The sequence below is a fragment of the Coenobita brevimanus genome, chromosome 108 (genome assembly GCF_032717465.1).
Source record: "Coenobita brevimanus isolate Jiangsu-jjx chromosome 108, ASM3271746v2, whole genome shotgun sequence".
In the NCBI taxonomy this organism is placed as follows: Eukaryota; Metazoa; Arthropoda; class Malacostraca; order Decapoda; family Coenobitidae; genus Coenobita; species Coenobita brevimanus.
In genome coordinates this window covers 15,382,269-15,407,525 of record NC_137061.1, presented here as the reverse complement: position 1 = coordinate 15,407,525, position 25,257 = coordinate 15,382,269, and the positions used below count along the sequence as shown (strand labels likewise).

Genomic DNA, 25,257 nt, shown 5'->3' with positions numbered 1-25,257 from the left:
AAGTTTTACCCAAGCTTCGTGGTGGGGTGGAATGGTGATTGAGGAGGCGATAGTGGCAGGAAAAGATGGGGAGGGGTCCAGACGATGTGTAGTGGGGGGTGGTGATGGAGGGGGATGAAGTGAGGCGTTGAGTGAGGTTGGGTTGGGGTCAGATGTACAGGTGGGTTGGGGCAGGTGAGTGTTCGGGGGTTGTGTGTGTCTGCGTGGTGTGGGGGGGGGTGTACTTCTTTTTTCTTCTACCAAATTTTTTTTTCTTGTTAATTGATGCTTGGTTGGGGTGGGCTGGACTGAAGTGGAGGCAGCGCTGATGGCAGTTAATGGTGGCATGGAGTTTTTGGAGGAGGTCCAGCCCAAGATATCCATCATATTGATTACATGTTGAATCGAATATGATGATTGGGTGGTTGGTGGATACTCGTTGGTGAGCGTTGGTTTGAAGGGCCCGTGTTTCTCCACGGATAGGCAGGGGGCCATCCCCCGCGTCGACGAGGTTGGCTGAAGCGGGGAGAAGGGGGCTGAAGGCAGAGGTGTGGCGGGAGTAGAAGTGGGAGTAGAGGCACGATCTGTCTGCTCCCGTATCTACCAGCAATCGTGCCTTGACCCCGTTCAGCCAAATCTTGTTGTAGACTGGGGGTCTGTAGCTGTGTGAGGTGGCCCCCGCCACCGTGGGGAGGTGCGGGGGCGGGCCTAAAAATCCATCTGCTGAGGTTGGGTGTGGTCATCGTGTTCGTCGTCGTCCGGTCCCAGGTAGAGTATTGGCGGTGCGTCGTCTTTCGGGGCGTCGTTGTCTAAGGAGGAGACTTTCTTGCGCCCCTGGTGAAAGTTTCTGCGCCTGCTTGCCTTGAGCTGTTCTCTTATGTCGTGCAGGGGGCAGGTGCGACTGCAGGCCGTGAACTCCCAAGGATTAATGGTAATCAGGTTGCCTTGTTCCTTGGGGTTGGGACGCTTTTTCTGTGGGTAAGCCCTGGGCACAGTAGGAGTCGGCTCTGTAGGTGGCTGGTGAGGCGGCAGCTTAGGTTTGGGTGGAGGGTTGTGGTTCGTCGGGAATCTTGTCACCGCGTGGAGTGGTTGTGGTATGGGACGGGCGGCGAGGAGACGTCTGACGAGTTGCAGGTCCTGGTCCACATCCCCTGAAGGATCATAGATCGAGAAGTGCTCCCTGACTGTGCTAGGGAGAATCCTCAGCAGGGCATTAAATGTGTATATATCTTGGGCATTTGTAGTTGCCTTGGGATAAGTGGCGCTGATGAGGCGCTGAGCCTGGACGAATGTGTCGTCTAGGTTACCGTCGTAGGTGAGAGTGTCGAGTTGAGAGAGGGCGACGACTCTGCCTATTGATGGCATGAAAGCCTGTCTCACGATTTGTGAGACTTGGTCCCATGTCAGTTCTGGGACGATTTTTGGTGTGACAGTGGCAATAATTTTTCCCAGGTTAGGCAATGTGACTACAATTTTTTCTCTCTCCGAGTCGAACCCTATGTCTAGGAGGGGTTTGACCATATCTAAATATACTTCAATGCCACATTGGCCCGGGTTGAATCTCGGCAATTGGATGTGCGGTTTGGCTGCCATTGTGCAAGTTTCCTTTTATCGTTCCTCCGTGCTTTTACTCGGATCCAGAACCACCGCTTGCCACCAGTGTTATGCTGGTGTTTCTAAGGCGACTTCTCGTCCTAAAAACACTAGCGACTGAAGCGGGGTCCTCTTTCTAGACCGGAAGTAAAGCACCAACAAAGGAACAGGACATAAAAACCAGGCAGTACACCTTAACACATCTATTACCTTAATTCTAACCGTTACAATACAACACAGAGTGATATTTGAGATACAGGGGAACAGGGACACAGAGTTAACATTCAGCACCACAAAATATAGTTACACTCAGTACACACTACAATGCTCATACAGGGATATCTCGAATTATATATGGTACTGTCTATGTGTCACTTTTAGGCAGGATATACACTGAACTGATCACAAAGGGGATAAACAAGATTGGGAGTCTGTGGGGGAAATATTACTATAAATAAGATAGGGTGCGGATAGCGACACTTGACACAGTCACCTGGTCACGGCGACACTCACACTCAGGGTTTTGACCGGCCCGCGCACCCTAGCCTTATGCGTTCACAGAAAGTTCTTTTATTGGGGGGACTTGGATAATTACTCTAAGGTTTATTCTCTATCCTGCCGACACTGAGTTCTTTTGGACTATTGGTAACTGCACTGTTCTTCACTTAGTCACTGTTCACTGTTCTTTTCCCCGATTTGTTCTCGACACAAGGGGCGTCATTCTTTACCTGTATCTCCTGGGTAATGTTCACTCCGTGACAAGGGCGTGAGGGTAGAGCCCTAGGGGGACCCGGCCTGCAGAGGGCAAGGGATTACCCGCAGGGGAGTCACTGCCCGGGTCACACTCGTCAGTGGGGTGCAGGGAGGCCCTCCTGTCTGGGGGCCTCGACCTGAGTGGTGACCCTCGAGTTGGGGCCTCGTCGGTGTGGTACAGGGAGGCCCTCCTGTCTGGGGGCCTCGACCTGAGAGGTGGCCCTCGGGACTGAGGCCGAACAGCTGGAGCAATCGGGCCTGTCGTCTCTGACTCCATGGAGTGAGGGAGCCGGGATCGCCTTCGTCGGGAACCGGTGGGTCTGACCTGGGTGTCCTGGGACTGTGGGCGCCTAGGGGGAGAGGCGCCGACAGGGCTGGGCTGCGACAGCTTCTCCTTTGGGACTTGGGCAGGAACAAGGATCTCCCAGGTGTGGGAGGTAGGTCCGATATCGGGCCTTGCCACCACTCTAGTGTCACCTCCGGGGCTATATTCCCGGGTGGTGACGAAGGGCTCCCACAGGGGGAAGAGGCTGGAGAAGGACTCACGTCACTCGTGTCCTCTCTGGTACGTCCTGAGGCCGGAGCCTTGGGTCGCCTTACCCTGGTATGTATGCTGGCTGTGGCAGTGAGCTTACCCGGTGTAAAAGGAGCAACTGAAGGGCGTACAGGGCCGCTCCTTCCCTGTCACGTATAGGGACCATCGGCACAGTGTAGCTCCCGTAGTAGGGGACAAGCCGGAGTGAGGGGCACAGGGGCCACACTCTCTCCAGTACGTACTGAGGCTATCTTCAGGGGCTTCTCTACCGTGGTACGTACCACGGCCAGAGCCGGATGCCTACCCGTCTTACAGAGAGCAACTGAAGGGCGTACAGGGCCGCTCCTTCCCAGTCACGTATAGGGACAGTCGGCGCGGTGTTGCTCCTGTAGTAGGGAAAAGCTACACGTACGATAGCAGGGGCTCTTTACCCTGGTATGTACTCTGGCCGTAGCCGGGAGCTGATCTTTCCGACCAGAAGCAACTGAAGGGCATACAGGGCCGCTCCTTCCCCGCCATGTATAGGGACCGTTGGCGCGGTGTTGCTCCTGTAGGAGAGAACAGCTGGAGAGGGATGCACTGGGGCAACTCTCTCTCCGGGGTGTACTAAGGCCGGAGCCTTGGGTCGCCTTACCCACGTACATTTTATTAGGCTATAGCCTTGGGCCTCCTACCCTTGGGCCTCCTGCCCTAGAGGGTGTAACAATTGCCGTCAATACGGTGTTACTTGGGACTGAAGCTAGTTCAGTCCCACCCCTTTTCTGATGACGGTTGTCCCGCCCGCAAGGTAGTTGCCTTTCCCCGGTCACCTGGTGGTGGGGCAGTTGCGGGGAACAAGGGCCCAGGACCGTAGTGTCCTGGTGACCCTCTTGATTGGGGTCACTAACCCCACCGTTGTGTCCCCCTGGGGTGGTGGTGCTGTGGCGGCCCGGTGGTGGGGTGGGGGGTGGTGAGGCGGGAGGTCCTGCGGTGGGCACGGTGGGCATTTTAGACACCAGCCTTGGACCAGACACCATAACGTACGGTTTGATCCAGCATCTTAATCAGGACAACCTGATTAAGATGTTAGTATTGTACAATAAGATTTGGGCGTCTCGAACATTCCCCAACTCATGGCACTTTGCGCACGTCATACCAATACCCAAAGAGGCTGGTCGTCTTATGAATTCCACTTCATTTCGTCCTATTGTGTTGACTTCTTGTCTACGTAAGGTCATGGAACGTATGGTAAACAGTAGGCTTCTTTTTGTTTTAGAGTCGAAGAATTTGTTAAATGATCAACAATGTGGCTTCCGTAAATACAGAAGTTCACTAGATCATTTAATGAATTTGGAGCATTGTATTTCAGAAGCATTTGCCAATAAAGAATTCATGATAGGGGTGTTCTTGGACATCCGTAAAGCCTATGACATGACATGGCGACACAGTATACTAATGAAGCTCTATGCTTATGGTTTAAGAGGAAATTTGCCTATTTTTTATTTCAAATTTCTTAAGGGACAGGACTTTCTCTGTCAAATTGCCTCGTAACGTAACATCGGATATATTTATCCAGGAAAACGGGGTGCCACAGGGAAGTGTGCTTAGTCCTGCTTTATTTAGTATTATGATCAATGATATTCTGTCATCAGCTCCCATCCCGAGGAATCTTAAATACTCGCTCTACGCTGACGATTGTGCAATATGGCACTCTTCCCGCAATGCACGATTTTCTGCTGGGCGGATTCAAGCAGCCCTTGACTCCATCTACCGATGGGCCTTGCAGTGGGGATTTAAGTTTTCCGTCCCTAAGTGTGCCGCTGTAGTCTTCACTAATCGTAATGTACCTAATTTGTGCTTAACTTTTGATAATCAGGCGGTACCTTTTCAAAATTCTGTAAAGTTTTTAGGAATACATTTTGATCGTAGAATGAATTTTAAACTTCACGTTAATACTTTGCTTGCTCGTTGTGATAAACCATTAAATGTCCTCAAGTACCTACCGGGTACTACCTGGGGTGCCGACAGAAAATCTTTATTAATGGTGTATAAGTCCCTTATTCGATCGAAGCTAGACTATGGCGCACAGGCGTATGGCTCGGCATCCGATGCCACGCTGAAAGGATTGGATGTGTTACAGAATAAATGTTTGCGAATGTGTCTTGGAGCCGTCCGGTGTACCCGTGTGGCTCGTATGGAAGTGGAGGCGAATGTGCCTCCCCTCCGTATTCGCCGCGACCACCTGTCTTGGTCCTATGGCCTTTGAACATATAGGAAAAGTAATATCGGCAATGTGGCCTGTACCCCCCTGCGTCATTACCACCACCTTCTGCGGGGGATGCGTCGGCCACTTGCCGTTCGCCTCCACTTATTGACTCAGGAGCTTGGTGTGGACCTCAGTGACTGTGACAAGTTGGTCTTAAAAAAATAGGCTGTGTGTATTATCACCGTACAGTGATATTACTGATCCCATTATAGTCACCGCACAGTGAAAAGAACAATGGCTTTATTATCACCGGTCGGTGATCATATGTTTTTCGGTATTTTAACCGAGAATCTGAAATAATTTATGGTTACTTATCAATTGCCATCATAGGATGTTAAAAGGTATTTAATAAAAATACAGTTATTCCATATTAAAATCAAAAGGTATTTAATAAAAATACATTTATTACATATTAAAATCAAAAAGTATTTTATGAAAATACATTTATTCCATATTCCATACTGAATATTAGGCCACAGTAAGATTTAAACAGTACTAGTTTTAAACAGTCTTAGTGGCAGTGGTATACAGAACATTACGCATCATTTGAATCACTACTAATTATCGCTTTCTTGCTTCCTTTTGTGGACTGTGTTATGCTGAGTGTTTTTAGGCTGACTCCTCGTACTAAAGACACTAGCTACTGAACGGGGTCCTTTTTCCGGACCGGAAGTAATGCACTAACAAGGGAACAGGACATAAAAACTAGGCAGTCCACCTTTAACACATCTATTACCTTAATTACAACACCTTAACAATATCACATAGGATGGTATTATAAACAGAGGATACAGATATACAGAGTTACGTTAATGCAATATGGGATATTCACACACTCCTTAATTATGCTTTATAATAGGTTAAGAGTCCGTAAGTAGATGGGATTCACTTGTATCAAAGTCCAAAAGGTCTTAGCGTGTTGGGGCAATGGAGATGTCTGGGCTTGATGAGCCGAGGAGGGATTATTACTATAAATTAACAAGGGAGGTAGAGCACTAGAGTTCATTGTTTAGGCTCGGCGCGGCAACTCTCGCCCGCGCGTACACTGACAAGGGGGGAGACTACTCTAGATTGGACTTTGGGATAGCACTGTTCGGATGAACCCAGAACTTATAGTCTTTGTTAGGGGAAGGTATTTACGGACACTTTTTGGTGTAATCCCGCTGGTTCACTCTGTCACTGGATCACTACAGGAAAGGGGAAGTCACTATTCTTGCCCGAGTTTCTGGGGCGATATCACTTTGTCACTGTAAGGTGTAGGTTCTCTCTCTGGTCACGGTGCAGGGAGACCCTCTTGCCTGGGGTCTCGACCTGTTGTAGGTCCTCCTCTGGTCACGGTGCAGGGAGACCCTCTTGCCTGGGGTCTCAACCTGTTGTAGGTCCTCCTCTGGTCACGGTGCAGGGAGACCCTCTTGCCTGAGGTCTCGACCTGTTGTAGGCCCTCCTCTGGTCACTGTGAAGGGAGGCCTGTCTGTGTTGGCCCTAGGGACTGGGGCCAAACAGGTGTAGCAGACGGGCCTGACGTCGTAGGGTCTGCGGCAGGGGGAGGTCGGCGTTGACGGGTCGCCGGGCTCGCCTAGGGGTCCGAGGACTGCGGAAATCTACCGAGGGACGCGCCGTCAGGTGTGGGCTGCGGCCTCATCTCCCGCTGGTACCTGGGGAAGACAAGAATTTCCCGGGGGTAGGAGGTAGGTCCCGACTGGGACCAGGCCTCTGTTCAGGTGACACTTTAGGGGTAACTCCCCCGGGTGGTGTCCTGCTACTCCTGCAGGAGTTAGCTGGCTCTAGAGGACACACGGAGGCCGTGGTCTCTCTTACACTTATGGAGGGTAGCACAGAGGCAACTCTCTTGTCTTTATAATTGCCGTGGCACCAGGTTGATCGGTCCTGGGACCCACTTGTGGCGGTGTGTGAGGGTCTCTTACCCTTAGAGTGGCTAGGGGCGTGAGCCCCATACAATCCACTATTGGGCCTCCTGCCCTATTTGTTATAGAGGGCTCTCTTCCCTCGTCAAAGGACCTCCTGTCCTGATAGTGGCAGAGGGTATTACGCCCTCGTGGCTCACTGTGGCAGAGGAGACAAGCCCCTCGTGGCTCACCTGGGTTACTGCGGCAGAGGAAGGGACTTCCTCGTGGCTCGCGGTGGCAGTAGGTGTAAACACCCCGTGGCTCACCTAGGGACCTCCTGTCCCGTTGGGGTGAAGTTGTGGTCGTCACCACAAGACTACGAGGGACTGACGTATCAGTCCCACCCCACTGCTGTCGAGGGTTAACCAGCCGTATAACTTGTTGCGGGTCTGGGCTCACCTGGTGTTGAGGTAGTTGCGGGGAGAAGGGGCCCAGGTCAGAGGTGGTCGGATGACCCTCTTGTCCCAGGTCACTAACCTGATCGTTATCTCCTCCTCGGGTGGTGGGGTGGTGGTGGCCCGGTGGTGGTGTGGGGGGTGGCAGGGCGGAAGGTCCGGTCACGGGCATTTTACCACCGTCGTTCGTGAAAAAGTCATGACCCCATGACTGCAGGTGGTAGGTGATGGTGTTTGGTGTCATGTTGACTGGGGTGAGGTGATGCAGGAGGTTGGTCCAGTGGTTGGTCATTCTGGTTGTTTCGTGGGCTGGGTTGATGAACAGCCTGATGGAGGATGGGTGGTTTGTGCGGCGTAGACGGCGAAGAAGCTGGTGCGTCTGTCGGATTCTGATGGGCGGCTGGCCGTGAGATAGCCACTGGACGTGGGTGATTTTCATGCTGGTGGTTGGTGCTTGGTGGGGCAGCTGTAGCTGAATGCTGGCTAGGGTTGGCGGGTTGGTGCTTATATGGGGGATGGGTCGGTGGGTAGGGGATTTGACTTTGGGGAATTGGGACTTGGGGTTTTTCCATCATGCTTGGTGGAGAGGGAGAGTGATGGGGGAGGTGTTTGGGGTAGGGGGTCTTTGTGGTGGGGTATGGTAGGTTGGCTGGTTACCGGGGGGTGGTGTAGGTGTATATCTGGGTGGTGGGCGTGAAAGGCGGCCTGATCTAGTAGTGGTGGTGGTAAGGGTGGGTGTGGGTGGTGAGGGTGGCTGAGCACGTGGTGGTGGTGAGGGTGTACGGGTGGTGGGAGGTGAGGGGGGTGGCCTGGTTGTGTGGCGGGTATAGTGAGCATGGTCGCTGGGTAGGGCGGGAGCATTTGCTTGGGTGGTTCTGGGCGTGGTGTGGGCGCAGGTGGGCGAAGGTGGAGGAGTATGGTTTGAGGAGGCAGTGGTTTGGGTTGATGGAGAGGTAGGGGATGGAGGAGGTGTGGTGTGAGGGGTGATGCGTGAATGGGTGGGGGAGTGTGGTGTGGGCGTTGTTGAGCATGTGGTGGTGGTGGGTGGTGGTGGTGGTGGTGTAGGCGGCGGCTGAGGTGAGTCAGGATCTGGGGTGGTGGGGGGTGGTGTGATTGTAGGTGAGGTGCTGGGTGGGGGTGGTGGTGAGGGCGGCGATTGAGTCGGGTCAAGGTCTGGGGTGGTGGGGGGTGGTGAGGTGGTAGGTGAGGTACTGGGTGGGGGTGAGAAGTAGTTGGCGTGGTAATTTCCGGAAGTGTCGTCATGGCCAGGTGGTCGGGTAGGGGTGCTGGGCGTGTGGTTATTGTTGGGTGGGTAGAAGGGTCGCACGTGGCGGTTGAGATACGTGCGCTGCTGGCCGTGTTGATTGATGATGACTTGATACGGGTTGGGGACTTGAGTTATGGTGAAGGGTCCGATGAATCGTGGCGCCATTTTGTTAGGAGTAGGTAGTTGGGCGACGACGACGGATTGTCCTGTTTTGTAGGGGTTGGTGTGGTTGGTATCGGGTGTCAGGTCTTGTTGTGCTTGTAGGTGGTGGAGGCGTCGTTTGAGATGGTGGAGGGGGTCAGTGGGGGAGGGTGGGGAGGGTGGCTGGAGGTGGTGGCGGAGCGGAAGGAGGAGCGGGGTTTCCCCGAATACTCGCTCGTGTGGTGTTATGCCGTCTTCTCGCGGGCATGTGTTCAAGCCCCATTGAACTATTTTGACATGGGCAGGCCAGTCTTCATTTCCTGTTTGTGTGATGCGAGTGCGGACTTGATTTAGGAGGGAGCGATGGCTTCTTTCACAGATGCTGTTGCCTTGTGGCCAGTAGGGGGATGAGTGGGAGATGTGGAATCCGAATATTTTAGCTAATTCCTTCCAGACTTTTCCGGTGAATTCTGGTGCATTGTCGGAATGCAATGCCTGGGGAATGCCAAAATATGGGAACACGTGGCGAGTCAAAGCATCAGCGACAGATACTGCACTGTGATCTTTAGCAGGACAAGCTATGATGAATTTTGAGTAGACGTCCACGAAGGTGATAATATATTTATATCCTGCCTTGGGGGTGAGTGGTCCGACGACGTCAAGGGATAGCAGTTGCCAAGGTTTAGTGGCCGTAAGTTTTCTGGATGGGCCTGGTGTGCGGGTGATATCTTTTCCTAGCGCACAGGCTCGGCAGGATTGCACGATGGTTTTGGCGATGGTGGTGGGGTTCGGTGTCCAGTATATGTCGTTGAACACTTGGGTGAGTTTCTTAGTGCCCAAGTGGATTCCGTTGTCGGCATGGAGGTGGAGCATGGTGTCGTGGGCGGCTGTGGGGCTTAGGACTATGTGGCCATTAGGGTCAAACAAGTGTTTGCCGTGCAGGTGGAGCTTGCTGAAAATATGAGGCGGAATCCAGGTAGGGCGTTGGTTGTCTTGCCACATCTTAATCAGGTCGGGTTCTGGTGTGATGGCATTAATGGGTAGTCTTGATAGGGCATTGGCGTTCGTGTGGAGCTTGCCTGGACGGTACGATATTTCAAAATCGTATTCTTCTAAGGTTTTGCGCCACCTAGTGAGCTGGGCGTTCGTGGTGTTGGACTGGCGCAACCATTGTAGGGACTGGTGGTCCGTGATGATGATCACATGGGTGCCTGAGATGTATGAGCGGAAGTACTCCAGTGACCATATTATCCCTAGGCATTCACGTTTGGTGGCCGCGTAATTTTTTTCCGCCGAGTTGAGGGTGCGGCTGGCACAAGCGATGATGTGTTCGCGGCCGTCCTGTACTTGTGCAAGGACTGCCCCTATTGCGTGGAGGGAGACGTCCGTGTACAGGCGGAATGGTAGGTTGTAGTCCGGAAAGGCGACGACTGGGGTGGAGGTGAGTTTGGCTTTGAGAGTGGTGAATGCGATGTGTCGGGGTTCAGTCCAGGCGAAAGGTTCTCCCTTTTTTGTCAGATCGTGCAAGGGTTTTGCGATGTTCGCGAAGCCTTTCACGAACCGCCGATAATAGGATGTTAGTCCTAGGAAGGCCCTGGTTTCATGCACGTCGTGGGGTGGTGGAATGTTGGCGATTGCACGCAGCTTGTCGGGGTCGGGGGAGATGCCTTCTGTGTTGATCAGGTGTCCGAGAAAGGAGACTGATCTTTCAGCTAGCACACATTTGGTGGGTTTTAGCTTCAATCCGGCCTGTCATATGCGGTGGAAAACCTGTTTGAGGCGGTGGAGATGGTCGGCCCAGGTATGGCTGAAGACAATTACGTCATCCAGGTAGGCTAAACAGGTTTCCCAGGTGAGTCCGCTCAGCACTGATTCCATTAGGCGGGAGAAGGTTGCAGGGGCGTTGCAGAGTCCAAAGGGAAGGACGTTGAATTCGTAGTGCTTCCCATTTGATGTAGAAAAAGCGGTTTTGTGCTTGTCGTCGTGGTGAACTGGAACCTGCCAATAGCCTGATTGGAGGTCTAAGGTAGAGAACCAGGTGGATCCATGTAGTGAATCTAGGGAGTCGTCGATCCTGGGTAGTGGCGTAGCGTCTTTGATGGTAACGTCATTTAATTTTCGGTAATCGACGCAGAACCGCATGGTTCCGTCTTTTTTCTGCATGAGTACTACAGGTGATGACCATGGGCTGGTGGAGTTTGATATGACACCGGCATCTAGCATTTCTTGAACCTGCCGGTCTTCTTCAGCCCGTTGTTTAGGATTTTTTCTGCGAGATGGTTGGCGAATGGGAGGTCCTGTAGTGTGAATTTCGTGGCTGAGGTAGGTGGTATGGCCGAGATCAGTGGGGCCGACGGAGAATAAGTCCTGGAAGTCCAGGAGTAGTTGGTGGAGGCTGTTTGACTGGGCAGGGGAGAGATGTGGTGGTATGTTGGGGAGGGTGGGGTGATTGGGGGGTGGTGTTGGGCATGGTTCTGCCTCTTCTGTGTCGCCGATGATGAGGCCTCGGGGCAGGGTTAAAGGTGTTGTGGCGAGATTAGCAATACGTATCTGGTGGGCGTTGGGAGGGAGGAAAGTGGGGGAGACTAGGCAGGATGATAAGGGCCCGTTGGGGATGGATGGTGAAAAAAGGACTGATGTACTTGAGGGTCTGGTGAGCGTCACCCATGCTTCGTGGTGGGGTGGAATGGTAATGGTGGAGGCAACAGTGGCAGGGAATGAGGGGTTTTGTGATGGCAAGGGTGAAGTGGGGGGTGGTGGTGGGAGGGAAGTTACTGAGGTCCTTGGGGAGTGTAAGCTTGGGTTACAGGAACAGGTGGGCTGGAGGTGGAGCGTGTGGTGGTGTGATGTGTGGGTGGGTGGTGTGGGGGTGGTGATGGTGTTGTTTTTTTTTTCTTCTTTTTTTTTCTTGTCGGTGAATGCTTGGTTGGGTTGGGCTGGACCGAAGTGGAGGCGACCTTGATAGCAATCAATGGTCGCGTGGAGTTTCTGCAGCAGGTCCAGGCCAAGGTAACCATCATATTGGCTGCAGGAGGAGTCAAAAATGATGAATGGGTGGTCGGTGGAGACTCGTTGGTGGGTGGTAGTTTGTAAGGCCCTGGTTTCCCCACGGATGGGTAGGGGGCCATCCCCGGCGTCTACGAGGTTGGCTGAAGTGGGGAGAAGTGGGCCGAATGCTGCGATGTGGCGGGAGTAGAAGTGGGAGTAGAGACAAGATCTGGCTGCTCCCGCGTCCACCAATAATCTTGTCTTGACCCCATTCAGCCATATCTTGTTGTAGACTGGGGGTTTGTAGGTATTTGAGGTGGCCCCCGCCACCGTGGGAGATCTTGGGGCGGGCCTAAAAATCCATCTGCTGAGGATGGGGGTAGTAGTCGTGCTCGTCTTCTTCCGGTCCTTGGTAGAGCAGTGGTGGTACGTTGTCCTCCTGGGCGTCGTCTTCAAGGGAGGAAACTTTCCTACGGCTTTGTTGGGGGTTCTTTCGCCGATTCGCCTTGAGTTGTTCCCTTATGTCATGAAGGGGGCAGGTGCGGCTGCAAGCCGTGAACTCCCAAGGGTTTATACTGATTAAGTTCCCTTGTTCCCTGGGGTTGTGGCGCTTCCTGTGCGGGTAAGCCCGGGGTACTGTGGGGGGCGGGTCTGCAGGCGTCTGGTGGGGTGTTGGCTTGGCTTTTGGTGGGAGGTTGTGGTTTGTGGGGAACTTTGTCACTGCGTGAAGCGGTTGTGGTGTGGAACGGGCGGCGAGAAGGCGCCTGACGAGCTGCAGGTCTTGGTCCATATTTCCTGAGGGATCATATATGGAGAAATGTTCCCTGACTATGCTCGGGAGGATCCTCAGCAAGGCGTTGAAGGTATGAGTGTCCCGAGTATGTACTTCAGCTTCGGGATAAGCGGCGGTGACAAGGCGCCGAGCCTGGGTGAAAGTATCATCCAGGTTACCGTCATAGGTGAGGGCGTCGAGTTGTGAGATTGCGACAACTCTGCCCATGGAAGGCATAAAAGCCTGTTTCACTATCTGAGTGAACTGGTCCCATGACAGTTCTGGGACTATTTTGGGTGAGACATTTGTGATGATTTTTCCCAGATTCGGTAGTGTGACTGCAATTTTCTCCTTATCTGATTCAAATCCTATGTCTAAAAGGGGTTTGATCATGTCCAAATAAACATCCATGTCACATTGGTCCGGGTTGAATTTTGGTAATTGAATGTGCAGTTTAGCTGCCAATGTGCAAGGTTTCCTTTAACGTTCCCCCGTGCGTTACTCGGATCCAGAACCACCGCTTGCCACAAGTGTTATGCTGAGTGTTTTTAGGCCGACTCCTCGTACTAAAGACACTAGCTACTGAACGGGGTCCTTTTTCCGGACCGGAAGTAATGCACTAACAAGGAAACAGGACATAAAAGCTAGGCAGTCCACCTTTAACACATCTATTACCTTAATTACAACACCTTAACAATATCACATAGGATGGTATTATAAACAGAGGATACAGATATACAGAGTTACGTTAATGCAATATGGGATATTCACACACTCCTTAATTATGCTTTATAATAGGTTAAGAGTCCGTAAGTAGATGGGATTCACTTGTATCAAAGTCCAAAAGGTCTTAGCGTGTCGGGGCAATGGAGATGTCCGGGCTTGATGAGCCGAGGAGGGATTATTACTATAAATTAACAAGGGAGGTAGAGCACTAGAGTTCATTGTTTAGGCTCGGCGCGGCAACTCTCGCCCGCGCGTACACTGACAAGGGGGGAGACTACTCTAGATTGAACTTTGGGATAGCACTGTTCGGATGAACCCAGAACTTATAGTCTTTGTTAGGGGAAGGTATTTACGGACACTTTTTGGTGTAATCCCGCTGGTTCACTCTGTCACTGGATCACTACAGGAAAGGGGAAGTCACTATTCTTGCCCGAGTTTCTGGGACGATATAACTTTGTCACTGTAAGGTGTAGGTCCTCACTCTGGTCACGGTGCAGGGAGACCCTCTTGCCTGGGGTCTTGACCTGTTGCAGGTCCTCCTCTGGTCACGGTGCAGGGAGACCCTCTTGCCTGGGGTCTCGACCTGTTGTAGGCCCTCCTCTGGTCACTGTGAAGGGAGGCCTGTCTGTGTTGGCCCTAGGGACTGGGGCCAAACAGGTGTAGCAGATGGGCCTGACGTCGTAGGGTCTGCGGCAGGGGGAGGTCGGCGTTGACGGGTTGCTGGGCTCGCCTAGGGGTCTGAGGACTGTGGAAGTCTACTGGGGGACGCGCCATCGGGTGTGGGCTGCGGCCTCGTCTCCCGCTGGTACCTGGGGAAGACAAGAATTTCCCGGGGGTAGGAGGTAGGTCCTGACTGGGACCGGGCCTCTGTTCAGGTGACACTTTAGGGGTAACTCCCCCGGGTGGTGTCCGGCTACTCCTGCAGGAGTTAGCTGGCTCTAGAGGACACACGGAGGCCGTGGTCTCTCTTACACTTATGGAGGGTAGCACAGAGGCGACTCTCTTGTCTTTATAATTGCCGTGGCACCAGGTTGATCGGTCCTGGGACCCACTTGTGGCGGTGTGTGAGGGTCTCTTACCCTTAGAGTGGCTAGGGGCGTGAGCCCCGTACAATCCACTATTGGGCCTCCTGCCCTATTTGTTATAGAGGGCTCTCTTCCCTCGTCAAAGGACCTCCTGTCCTGATAGTGGCAGAGGGTATTACGCCCTCGTGGCTCACTGTGGCAGAGGAGACAAGCCCCTCGTGGCTCACCTGGGTTACTGCGGCAGAGGAAGGGACTTCCTCGTGGCTCGCGGTGGCAGTAGGTGTAAACACCCCGTGGCTCACCTAGGGACCTCCTGTCCCGTTGGGGTGAAGTTGTGGTCGTCACCACAAGACTACGAGGGACTGACGTATCAGTCCCACCCCACTGCTGTCGATGGTTAACCCGCCGTATAACTTGTTGCGGGTCTGGGCTCACCTGGTGTTGAGGTAGTTGCAGGGAGAAGGGGCCCAGGTCAGAGGTGGTCGGATGACCCTCTTGTCCCGGGTCACTAACCTGACCGTTATCTCCTCCTCGGGTGGTGGGGTGGTGGTGGCCCGGTGGTGGTGTGGGGGGTGGCGGGGCGGAAGGTCCGGTCACGGGCATTTTAGACTGCTTACTTGTTTTCCGTTTGACTCCAGCTTTAACAACTTTAGAATGATTAAATCGTCCTAATACCTTTGACTCTTTGGGACGACCCCTCATTTTTACCGTAGGAAGATGAGCATTCATTAACTGTAGTCGTTGTGAAGCTGCTGGTGTGATTGGTGAAGCTGGTGTGTGTGACGTCGATGAAGCTGGTGTGTGTGACGTCGATGAAGCTGGTGTGTGTGACGTCGGTGAAGCTGGTGTGTGTGACGTCGGTGAAGCTGGTGTGTGTGACAACGATGAAGCTGGTGTGTGTGACGTCGATGAAGCTGGTGTGTGTGACGTCGGTGAAGCTGGTGTGTGTGACAACGATGAAGCTGGTGTGTGTGACGTCGGTGAAGCTGATGTGTGTAACGTCGGTGAAGCTGATGTGCTTGACATCTGTGGACTAGCAGCATACTGGTAATCATTACCCTGTTCCCAGCAAGTAAGAATACGTTTCAGCATATCAAGTCGTGCTTTGTACACTTCAGTTCCTGTAATGCTGTGTTTTTAAGGCGACTTCTCGTCGTAAAAACACGAGCACTGGAACGGGGTCCTTTTACTAGACCGGATGTAATGCACTAACAAAGGAACAGGGCATAAAAAGAGACAGTACACCGAATCACATCTATTGCTTAAGTTCTACTCATTACAGTGTACATACAACAATATTTGACACATAATAGAACAGAGATACAATAATACACTCGTTTACATAGCCTGATCCAATATACATTAACACAGGGCACAGGGCAGTCGTGGATATGTGTTACTGTTACTTAGAGGAGATATCACTTCACTGTGGTTGTCAGTTCGGATTAATTGTCGTGTCACTGGTGGATAATAATAAATGGGGGAGTCTCACTTTGGTTCACTGTGATCGGGAGTCTGTGGGGGAGATATTACTATAATAGAGGTAGGGTGCGTATGGCGACATCCGACACTGTCACCTAGTCGCGGGGGAGCACTTCACTTGCCTTTCGGCTCACTCACGCACCTACCTCTAGTTCCACAGAAAACTCCCCGCTTCCTTCCTATAGAGGGGGACTGAACTGTTTAACGTTTGCACACGACTTACTATGATATCACTGTTTAATATATCTTTTAATAGTCACTGCCACTGTGCATTGGATCACTGTCACTGTATTCGGGGTCACTGTCACTGTTTTACCCTTGTTTCTTGGGTGGTTAAGTCACTGGTACTTACTGTCAGGGAGGCTCCCTTGTTTAGGGCCTCGATCTGAGGGGCGGCTCCTTCCTAGGGCCGCACTGGTGGGGTGCAGGGAGGCCCTGTGGTCTGGGGGCCTCGACCTGATCGGGGGCCCTCGGGACTAGGGCCGAACAGTCGGAGGATTCGGGCCTGCTTCCTCTGCTTCCGGGGCGTGAGGGAGCCTGGGTCTCCATCGTCGTGGACCGCGGTGGAATGCCTGGGCGTCCGGGGACTGCAGGTGCTCAGGGGGAGAGGCGCCGTCAGGGCTGGGCTGCGGCAGCGTCTCCTGTAGGGCTCCAACAGTGCTAAGGAGCGTCCGGGTGTGGGCGGTAAATCCGCTATCGGGCCTTGCCACCACTCTAACGCCTCCTCTTGGCCAAGAAGCCTGGATGGCGACAAAGGGCTCCCCGAAGGGAAAGAGGCTAGAGGGAGACTCATGCTCTTCGTGGTTCCCTAGGTGTGTTCATAGGGCTGAGTTGGGGCTCTACTTCCCCTAGTGTGGACTTTGGCTGGAGCCGTGAACTTGCCCGGCGTGCGAGGGACACCTATAGGGTGATCGAGGTCGCCCTTTCGCCGAGGCAAGAGGCCGTCGACGTGGTGTTCCTCCCGCAGTAGGAGACAAGCCGGAGTGAGGGGCTCAAGAGCCGCACTCTCTCCAATACGGACAGATCCTACCGTCAGGGAATTCTCCACCCTGGTACGTGCCCCGGCCGGAGCCGAGTGTCTGCCCGTACGGGAAACGACTAACGGAGAAACGGGATCACCTGTCTGCTCCGGCAAGAGGCCGGCCCCGAGTCGCCGCTTCTGTAATTGGGTAGTGCTACACGTACGGTAGCAGAGTCTCTCTACCCTGGACCGTATTCTGGCCGTAGCCAAAGTACAACCGGAGAGGGATGCACACAGGCAACTCTCTCTCCTCAGCGTGTTAAGGCCGGAGCCTGGGGTCACCTTCCCCTTTACACACTCTGTCAGGCCGTAGCCTGTGTCTATTTCTCTCTTATGGCCGTAGCCTTGGGCCTTTTCCTGCCCTTGGGCCTCTTCCTGCCCTAGAGGGTGTAACAAGACCGTCAAGACGGTGTTACCTGGGACTGACCTCTTTTCAGTCCCACCCCTGGTCTGACGGTCACTACCCCGCCCGCACAGTAGTTCAGTTTGCCTGAACGCCTGGGGTTGGGGCACTTGCGGGGAATAGGGGCTCAGGGTCGTGATGCCCCGATGACCCTCTTGCCCGGGGTCACTAACCTCACCGGTGTGTCCTCCCGGGGTGGTGGTGGGGTGGCGGCTCGGTGGTGGTGTGGGGGGTGGTGAGGTGGGAGGTCCTGCGGCGGGCACGGCGGGCATTTTAGTTCCACTATTAGTTAGCACTGCTGTGAGGCGCTGCATTGTCTCTTGACTCTCTCGGAATTTTTGGGCAGGGGTCATTGGACACTGGGGTCGTGTAATGTGCATGATGGAGGTCTTGGGTTCTAAAGTCACTGCAGGAATCAGTGTATTCCCCTTCCGCCATCGGGACTGCATGCTGATAGTTGAAACATCAATATTCTCTTGTCTTACAACGGCAATAATGTGATTACATGGCAAGAAATGTTGACTATAAAAAGTGCATGAGCAGGTGAGTTCAGCACCAGATTCACCCTTTCTCATTACTTTTTGGTCAGTAGACCCTATTTTCACAACAAAGAGGCCAGGCGAATCTAATGTGATCGATAAAGAATCTGAGGGCTTGGATAACTTATGGTGTTTCATCATGAGTTTAACTGCATGTTCCGTGAACTGACTGTATAATTTGTTCAATAGAACATCATGAACTCCATATTCAACGGATGTACATGTCTGCAAAAACTGCTTGTAGGCTCGCTCATCATTTAAGATGGAATTATGAAGCATAATTTTACGTATGCACTCAGACATCGATGTAGTTGATGTTAGGAAGTGCTTTAGTTTACCGTTTTCTGCTTCAATGTGGTTGTTAGTGTCATTTCCAAATGTTAACTTAGCAGACCGTAGGTATGTGGCTCACATATTTTTACAGTTTATCCAGTTTGTACATATATATTGAAACATACTGGAATCTTTCTGTTGTAACACGGACAAGGTAGACCGAAAGGAATTTTCATTATGGGCATAGACAAGTTGTTTCAGAGTACCAAAAATTTCGTTCTTTTTAGTGACAGGAAGCACAAGTTCAGACACCTTTTTCTTGAAATATTTCAGGACATGAAATTTGCAAAGTAACAAGTCTGCTTTCGGAAGTAAGGCACGGACTGCTTGAATTTCGTTCTGGTCCTTGTCAGTCATAACTGTCTTGGTCTGGTTTACATTCTCCATCATCCTACAAAATGATGACATTACCTCCCGCATTATGTCTGCTGTTTCACTCCTTACAAATGCGTAAAAGACAGCCCTGCCACGACCTAGGTTGTCTTGGACAAGAATCATGTAGAGCGGATAATTATATCTGTTAATTTTGTAAGTTCCATCCATGAAAATTATTTCTGGATATTTACAGTACATGCTTATCATCTCATTAGTAGCAAATGCAATAATTTGGATGGCCCTACTTTCATCCACTGATATATCTACCTTTCCTTTTCCTGCATCCACAATTTCATCCACTATTACTGTCAACTTACCGATGTCTGACATTCCATCCTCACTTTGCACTTTCCGCTTCAAATTTCGTACATCTTGCATGGTTACTGCTTTATGGTATTTACCCTGGAGGAAGGATTTTAATTGCTTGTTGTCTGGGTTAAGTTTCACTACATCCTCTGCGTCTCCCATCTCCGAACTTGTCAGTCTGCGTTTCTGGCTATAGAAGGGCTGTAAAGCTACACTGACCTCATGATTATGCTGCAGATACGTCTTTGTGATAACCAGCTTGTATTTTCTTGCTGTTAGTGCCACCAACACATTACAGCCACATGGAAGATATAGCTGTTTTTGTCTTATACCCAGTCCTTTCCGTTTCGGACTGCCGTAGTGTACACACACGAATGAAACAGAGCCGTACTTCAGTTCGACAGGGATTTGCTGCTGACGACGCTTATTTTCACTGATAACGGAGCTAGAAGACTTCACTCGAAACACGGACCCTGTGTGATTCTGATATTTCTTGAAAAAGTAGTCAAATTCTACAAAAGAGTTAAACGTGTCAGTGTAGAAAATATCCCTGAAGACAGATGTTGTGTCTGTACCGGTACATGTGTCTGCCTGTATGTCGTCTTGCCAGTAGTCAGCAGATGAACTAGCTGGATATTCCTGTGGTTCTGCTGACGTGTGTAACTCCATGTCGTTTGGCTCATGGTTGGTAGGAGAAGGATAATCTGGAACTTCTGCGTAATTGTCTTCCTCCATGTTGCCTTGGCTGAGGTCAGCAGGTCACTGATACTATCGAGTCGAACGCCAGACTATACTGCGGTGGCGGGAGTGGAGGCGACTGTTTACAAAACACGTCCCCGCACCTCCCTTCCTAATCCCCCCTCACTACCCTAATGTTGTAACTACTTGTCTGAGTGATAAACAAAGCTCCTGAAATCCCTCCCTCAATACTTCCCCTCCTTACCCTCTCACCACCTCCCTCCCTACTCCCCCTTCACTGGCCTCTAACTACTACCAGTGATAAACAAAGCTCCTGATATCCCTCCCTCCCAATCCCCCTTCACTACCCTCAAAACATTTAGCCAATGTCCGTACACCGTGATAATAACGTTACCAGCAATATCACCGCGCTGTGATAACGTCACCTGTAATATCACCGCGCTGTGATAATAACGTCACCTTTAATATCACTGTGCGGTGATAATAGTCACTCCCTTTTATTTTTATTATTTTTTTTTATATTTTTATATTTTTTGACCGTACATTATTGTAATCCTGTGTTTTTAAGGCGACTTCTCGTCGTAAAAACACGAGCACTGGAACGGGGTCCTTTTACTAGACCGGATGTAATGCACTAACAAAGGAACAGGGCATAAAAAGAGACAATATACCGTATCACATCTATTGCTTAAGTTCTACTCATTACAGTGTACATACAACGATATTTGGCACATAGGAGAACAGAGATACAATATTACTGTAATGCTGTGTTTTTAAGACGACTTCTCGTCGTAAAAACACGAGCACTGGACGGGGTCCTTTGGCTAGACCGGATGTAATGCACTAACAAAGGAACAGGGCATAAAAAGAGACAGTACACCGAATCACATCTATTGCTTAAATTCTATCCCTTACAGCGCTACATACACAACATTTGGTACACAATTACACAGAGATACAACAATACACTTATAATTGGATCCAATCTACTTTTGCACAGGGCACAGGGCAGTCAGGGATATGGGTTACTCTTATTGAGGAGAGATATCACTTCACTGCGATGGTCAATCGAGAACACTGGTCGTGCCGCTGGTGGATAATAATAAACGGGGGAGTCTCACTTATATTCACTGTGATCGGGAGTCTGTGGGGGATATGATACTATAATAAAGGTAGGGTGCGTGTGGCGACATCCGACACCGTCACCTAGTCGCAGGGAAGCACTTCATTAGCCTTTCGGCTCGTTCACACACCTACCTTCGACTCCACAGAAAACTCCCCACGTCCTTTCTGAGAGGGGGAACTGAGCTGTTTAATGTTCAAGCACGACTTACTCCGATATCACTGTTTAACATAACTTTTATTTGTCACTGCCACTGTGCATTGGATCACTGTCACTGTATTAGGGGTCACTGTCACTATCACTGTTCTACCCGTGTTTCCTGGGTAGTTGGGTCACTAGTACTTACTGTCCAGGGAGGTTCCCTTGTTTAGGGCCTTGACCTGAGGGGCGGCTCCTTCCTAGGGCCGCACTGGTGGGGTGCAGGGAGGCCTCGTAGTCTGGGGGCCTCGACCTGATCGGGGGCCCTCGGGACTAGGACCGAACAGGCGGAGGATTCGGGCCTGCTTCTTCTTCTGCTGGGGCGTGAGAGAGCCTAGGTCGCCGTCGTCGGGGAACGTGGTGGAAGGCCTGGGCGTCCGGGGTCTGCAGGTGCTCAGGGGGAGAGGCGCCGTCAGGGCTGAGCTGAGGCAGCGACTCCTGTAGGGCTCCAACAGTGCTAAGGAGCGTCCGGGTGTGGGCGGTAACTCTGCAATCGGGCCTTGCCACCACTCTAACGCCTCCGCTTGGCCAAGAAGCCTGGATGGCAACGAAGGGCTCCCCGGAGGGAAAGAGGCTTGAGGCAGACTCACGCTCTTCGTGGTTCCCTGAGTGTGTTCATTGGGCTGAGGTGGGGCTCCACTTCCCCTAGTATGGACTTTGGCTGGCGCCGTGAACTTGTCCGGCGTGCGAGGGACACCAGTAGGGTGATCGGGGTCGCCCTTTCGCCGAGGCAAGCGGCCGTCAGCGTGGTGTTCCTCCCGCAGTAGGGAACAAACCGGAGTGAGGGGCACGAGGGCCGCACTCTCTCCAATACGGACAGATCCTACCGTCAGGGAATTCTCCACCCTGGTACGTGCCCCAGTCGTAACTGAGTGTCTGCCCGTACGGGAATCGACTAACGGAGAAACGGGATCACCCGTCTGCTCCGGCGAGAGGCCGGCCCCGAGTCGCCGCTTCCGTAATTGGGTAGCGCTACACGTACGGTAGCAGGGTCTCTCTACCCTGGACCGTATTCTGGCTGTAGCCAAAGTACAACTGGAGAGGGATGCACACAGGCAACTCTCTCTCTCCTCAGCGTGTTAAGGCCGGAGCCTGGGGTCACCTTCCCCTTTACACACTTTGTCAGGTCCGTAGCCTGTGTCTATTTCTCTTTTAAGGCCATAGCCTTGGGCCTCTTCCTGCCCTAGAGGGTGTAGCAAGACCGTCAAGACGATGCTACTTGGGACTGACCTCTTTTCAGTCCCACCCCTGGTCTGACGGTCACTACCCCGCCAGCACAGTAGTTCAGGTTGTCTGAACGCCTGGGGTTGGGGCACTTGCGAGGAATAGGGGCTCAGGGCCGGGATGTCCCGATGACCCTCTTGCCCGAGGTCACTAGCCTCACCTGTGTGTCCTCCTGGGGTGGTGGTGGGGTGGCGGCTCGGCGGTGGTGTGGGGGGTGGTGAGGTGGGAGGTCCTGTGGCGGTCTCGGCGGGCATTTTAATTACACTCGTCTACATAGATTGATCCAATATATATGAACACGTGGCACAGGGCAGTCGTGGATATGCTTTACTGTTGCTTGAATGGAATATCACTTCACTGTGGTTGTTAGTTTGAATTAATTATCATGTTACTTGTGGATAATAATAAATGGGGGAGTTTCACTTTGGATCACTGCGATTGGGAGTCTGTGTCGGAGATATTACTATAATAGAGGTAGGGTGCGGATGGGGACACTCGACACTGTCACCAAGTCGCGGGAGGGGCCACTCGCGCACCTACCTCTAGTTCCACAGAAAACTCCCCGGTTCCTTCCTGTAGGGGGGACTGAGTTATTTAACACTTTGCACACGAATTTCTGTGATACCACTGTTTAATATATCTTTTATAAGACGCTGCCACTGTGCCTTGGATCACTGTCACTGTATTCAGGGTCACTGTCACTGTCACTGTTTTACCCTTGTTTCTTGGGTTATTAGGTCACTGGTACTTACTGTCAGGGAGGCTCCCTTGTCTGGGGCCTCGACCTGAGGGGCGGCTCCTTCCTAGGGCCGCGCTGGTGGGGTGCAGGGAGGCCCTGTGGTCTGGGGGCCTCGACCTGATCGAGGGCCCTCGGGGCTAGGGCCGAACAGCCGGAGGATTCGGGCCTGCTTCCTCTGCTTCCGGGGAGTGAGGGAGCCTGGGTCTCCGTCGTTGTGGACTGCGGTGGAGGGCCTGGGCGTCCTGGGACTGCGGGTGCTCAGGGGGAGAGGCGCCGTCAGGGCTGGGCTGCGGCAGCGTCTCCTGTAGGGCTCCGACAGGGCTAAAGAACTCCCAGGTGTGGGCGGTAAGTCCGTTATCGGGCCTTGCCACCACTCTAGCGCCTCCTCTTGGCCTAGAAGCCTGGATGGCGACGAAGGGCTCCCCGAAGGGAAAGAGGCTAAAGGGGGACTCACGCTCTTCGTGGTTCCCTGAGTGTGTTCATAGGGCTGAGTTGGGCCTCTACTTCCCCTGTTGTGAACTTTGGCTGAAGCCGTGAACTTGCCCGGCGTGCGGGGGACACCTATAGGGTGATCGAGGTCGCCCTTTCACCGAGACAAGGTGCTGCCGACGTGGTGTTCCTCCCGCAGTAGGAGACAAGCTGGAGTGAGGGGCTCAGGAGCCGCACTCTCTCCAATACGGACAGATCCTACCGTCAGGGAATTCTCCACCCTGGTACGTGCCCCAGCCGAAGCTGAGTGTCTGCCCGTACGGAAAGCGACTAACGGAGAAACGGGATCACCCGTCCGTTCCGGCAAGAGGCCGACCCCGAGTCGCCGCTTCCGCAATTGGGTAGCGCTACACGTACGGTAGCAGGGTCTCTCTACCCTGTACCGTATTCTGGCCGTAGCCAAAGAACAACCGGAGAGGGATGCACACAGGCAACTCTCTCTCCTCAGCATGTTAAGGCCGGAGCCTGGGGTCACCTTCCCCTTTACACACTCTGTCAGGCCGTAGCCTGTGTCTATCTCTCTCTCTTTTGGCCGTAGCCTTGGGCCTCTTCCTGCCCTTGGGCCTCTTCCTGCCCTAGAGGGTGTAACAAGACCATCAAGACGGTGTTACCTGGGACTGACCTCTTTTCAGTCCCACCCCTGGTCTGACGGTCACTACCCCGCCCGCACAGTAGTTCAGTTTCCCTGAACACCTGGGGTTGGGGCACTTGCGGGGAATAGGGGCTCAGGGCCGGGATGCCCCGATGACCCTCTTGCCCGGGGTCACTAACCTCACCGGTGTGTCTTCCCGGGGTGGTGGTGGGGTGGCGGCTCGGTGGTGGTGTGGGGGGTGGTGAGGTGGGAGGTCCTGCGGCGGGCACGGCAGGCATTTTACCACCTTCCGCGTTGTTGAAGTCACGGCCCCGTGACTGGAGGTGGTAGGTGGTGGAGGTGGAAGTCTGGTAGGCCGGGGTGAGGTGTTGGGTGAGGCTGACCCAGTGGGTGGTGAAGGTGTTAGGCTCCTGATGGGGATTGAGAGTGAGCCGGAGGGAGGATGGATGGTTGGTCCGGCGTAGGAGTCGGGGAAGGAGGTGGGTCCCTCGGATTCTGACAGGTGGGCGGTCATGGCGGCGCCATAGTACTCTCTCAATTTTTGTTTCAGGTTGTAAGGTGTTGGTGGCGGGCGTAGCGGGCGGTGATTGAGAGTGGCGGGTTGGAGGAGGTGGGGTGGTTGGTGAAGGATCAGAATCGGAGGAAGGTGGTGGTGGGTCAGGCAAGGGTGACGTGGGGGAAGGGGTTTGTGGGTATGGTGAGGTTGAGGGTGGGGTGGGGGAAGTGAGCGAGGAAAGAGAGGGTGTGTAGGTGGGAAAAATGAGTGGCGGGGATGTGGTGGTGGTGGGTGGTGCGTGGTGGTGGGTGGTGCGGGGTGGTGGGTGGTGCGGGGTGGTAGGTGGGAGGGAGTAGACAGGAGGAGGCAGTTTTGGGAAGTGGGTTTGGGAAAGATGGGGTAAGGGTTCTAGGAGGCCCGCGAAGGGGGAGGCAGGCTTTGTGTTGGGGAGGAATAGGAAGGGGTGAGGCGGTAGTAGTGGAGAAAGTGGTGTGTGAGGTGGGAGGGTTAGGAATAGTAGTAGGAATAGGGGAGGGCAAAATAGAAGAGATAGTGGGAGGAGAGGAAATGGAAAGATCACGTTTTCCCCTGTCATCGACTGGGGGAGATGTGAGGTGGCCCCAGTCATTACGGTGAGATGCGGGGGCAGTCGGGGGGCGCCTTCTGTGACTTCCTCGTTTCGCTTTTCTTCTTTGAGGCTTGGGGCGATCGGCATATGGTGGGGAGGCTTGTGGGCGCTCTTGGTTTGTTTTGCTGCCCCGGGCAGCTTTTAGCTGCTCACGAATGTCGTGGATTGGGCACTCAGGGCAGCAAGGAGTAAATTCCCAAGGATTTACAGGGATGAGATCCGTGGGGAAGTGGTTGATGATGCCGATGCGTTTGGGGGAGGAGTGGACGGTTAGAAGGCGCCTT

At 52.9% G+C, this 25,257-nt stretch overlaps 1 protein-coding gene across 1 annotated transcript in view; it reads right to left on the bottom strand.

Annotated features, from left to right (window-relative positions):
- LOC145417024 (uncharacterized) overlaps positions 1-19,520 on the bottom strand; it is a 28,633-nt gene extending 9,113 nt beyond the window's left edge. Inside the window, exon 1 of the mRNA XM_080285866.1 lies at positions 18,797-19,520. Coding sequence (XP_080141992.1) covers positions 18,797-19,520 — 724 coding nt within the window. The remainder of the gene's footprint in view (positions 1-18,796) is intronic.
- Positions 19,521-25,257: the final 5,737 nt, after the last annotated feature.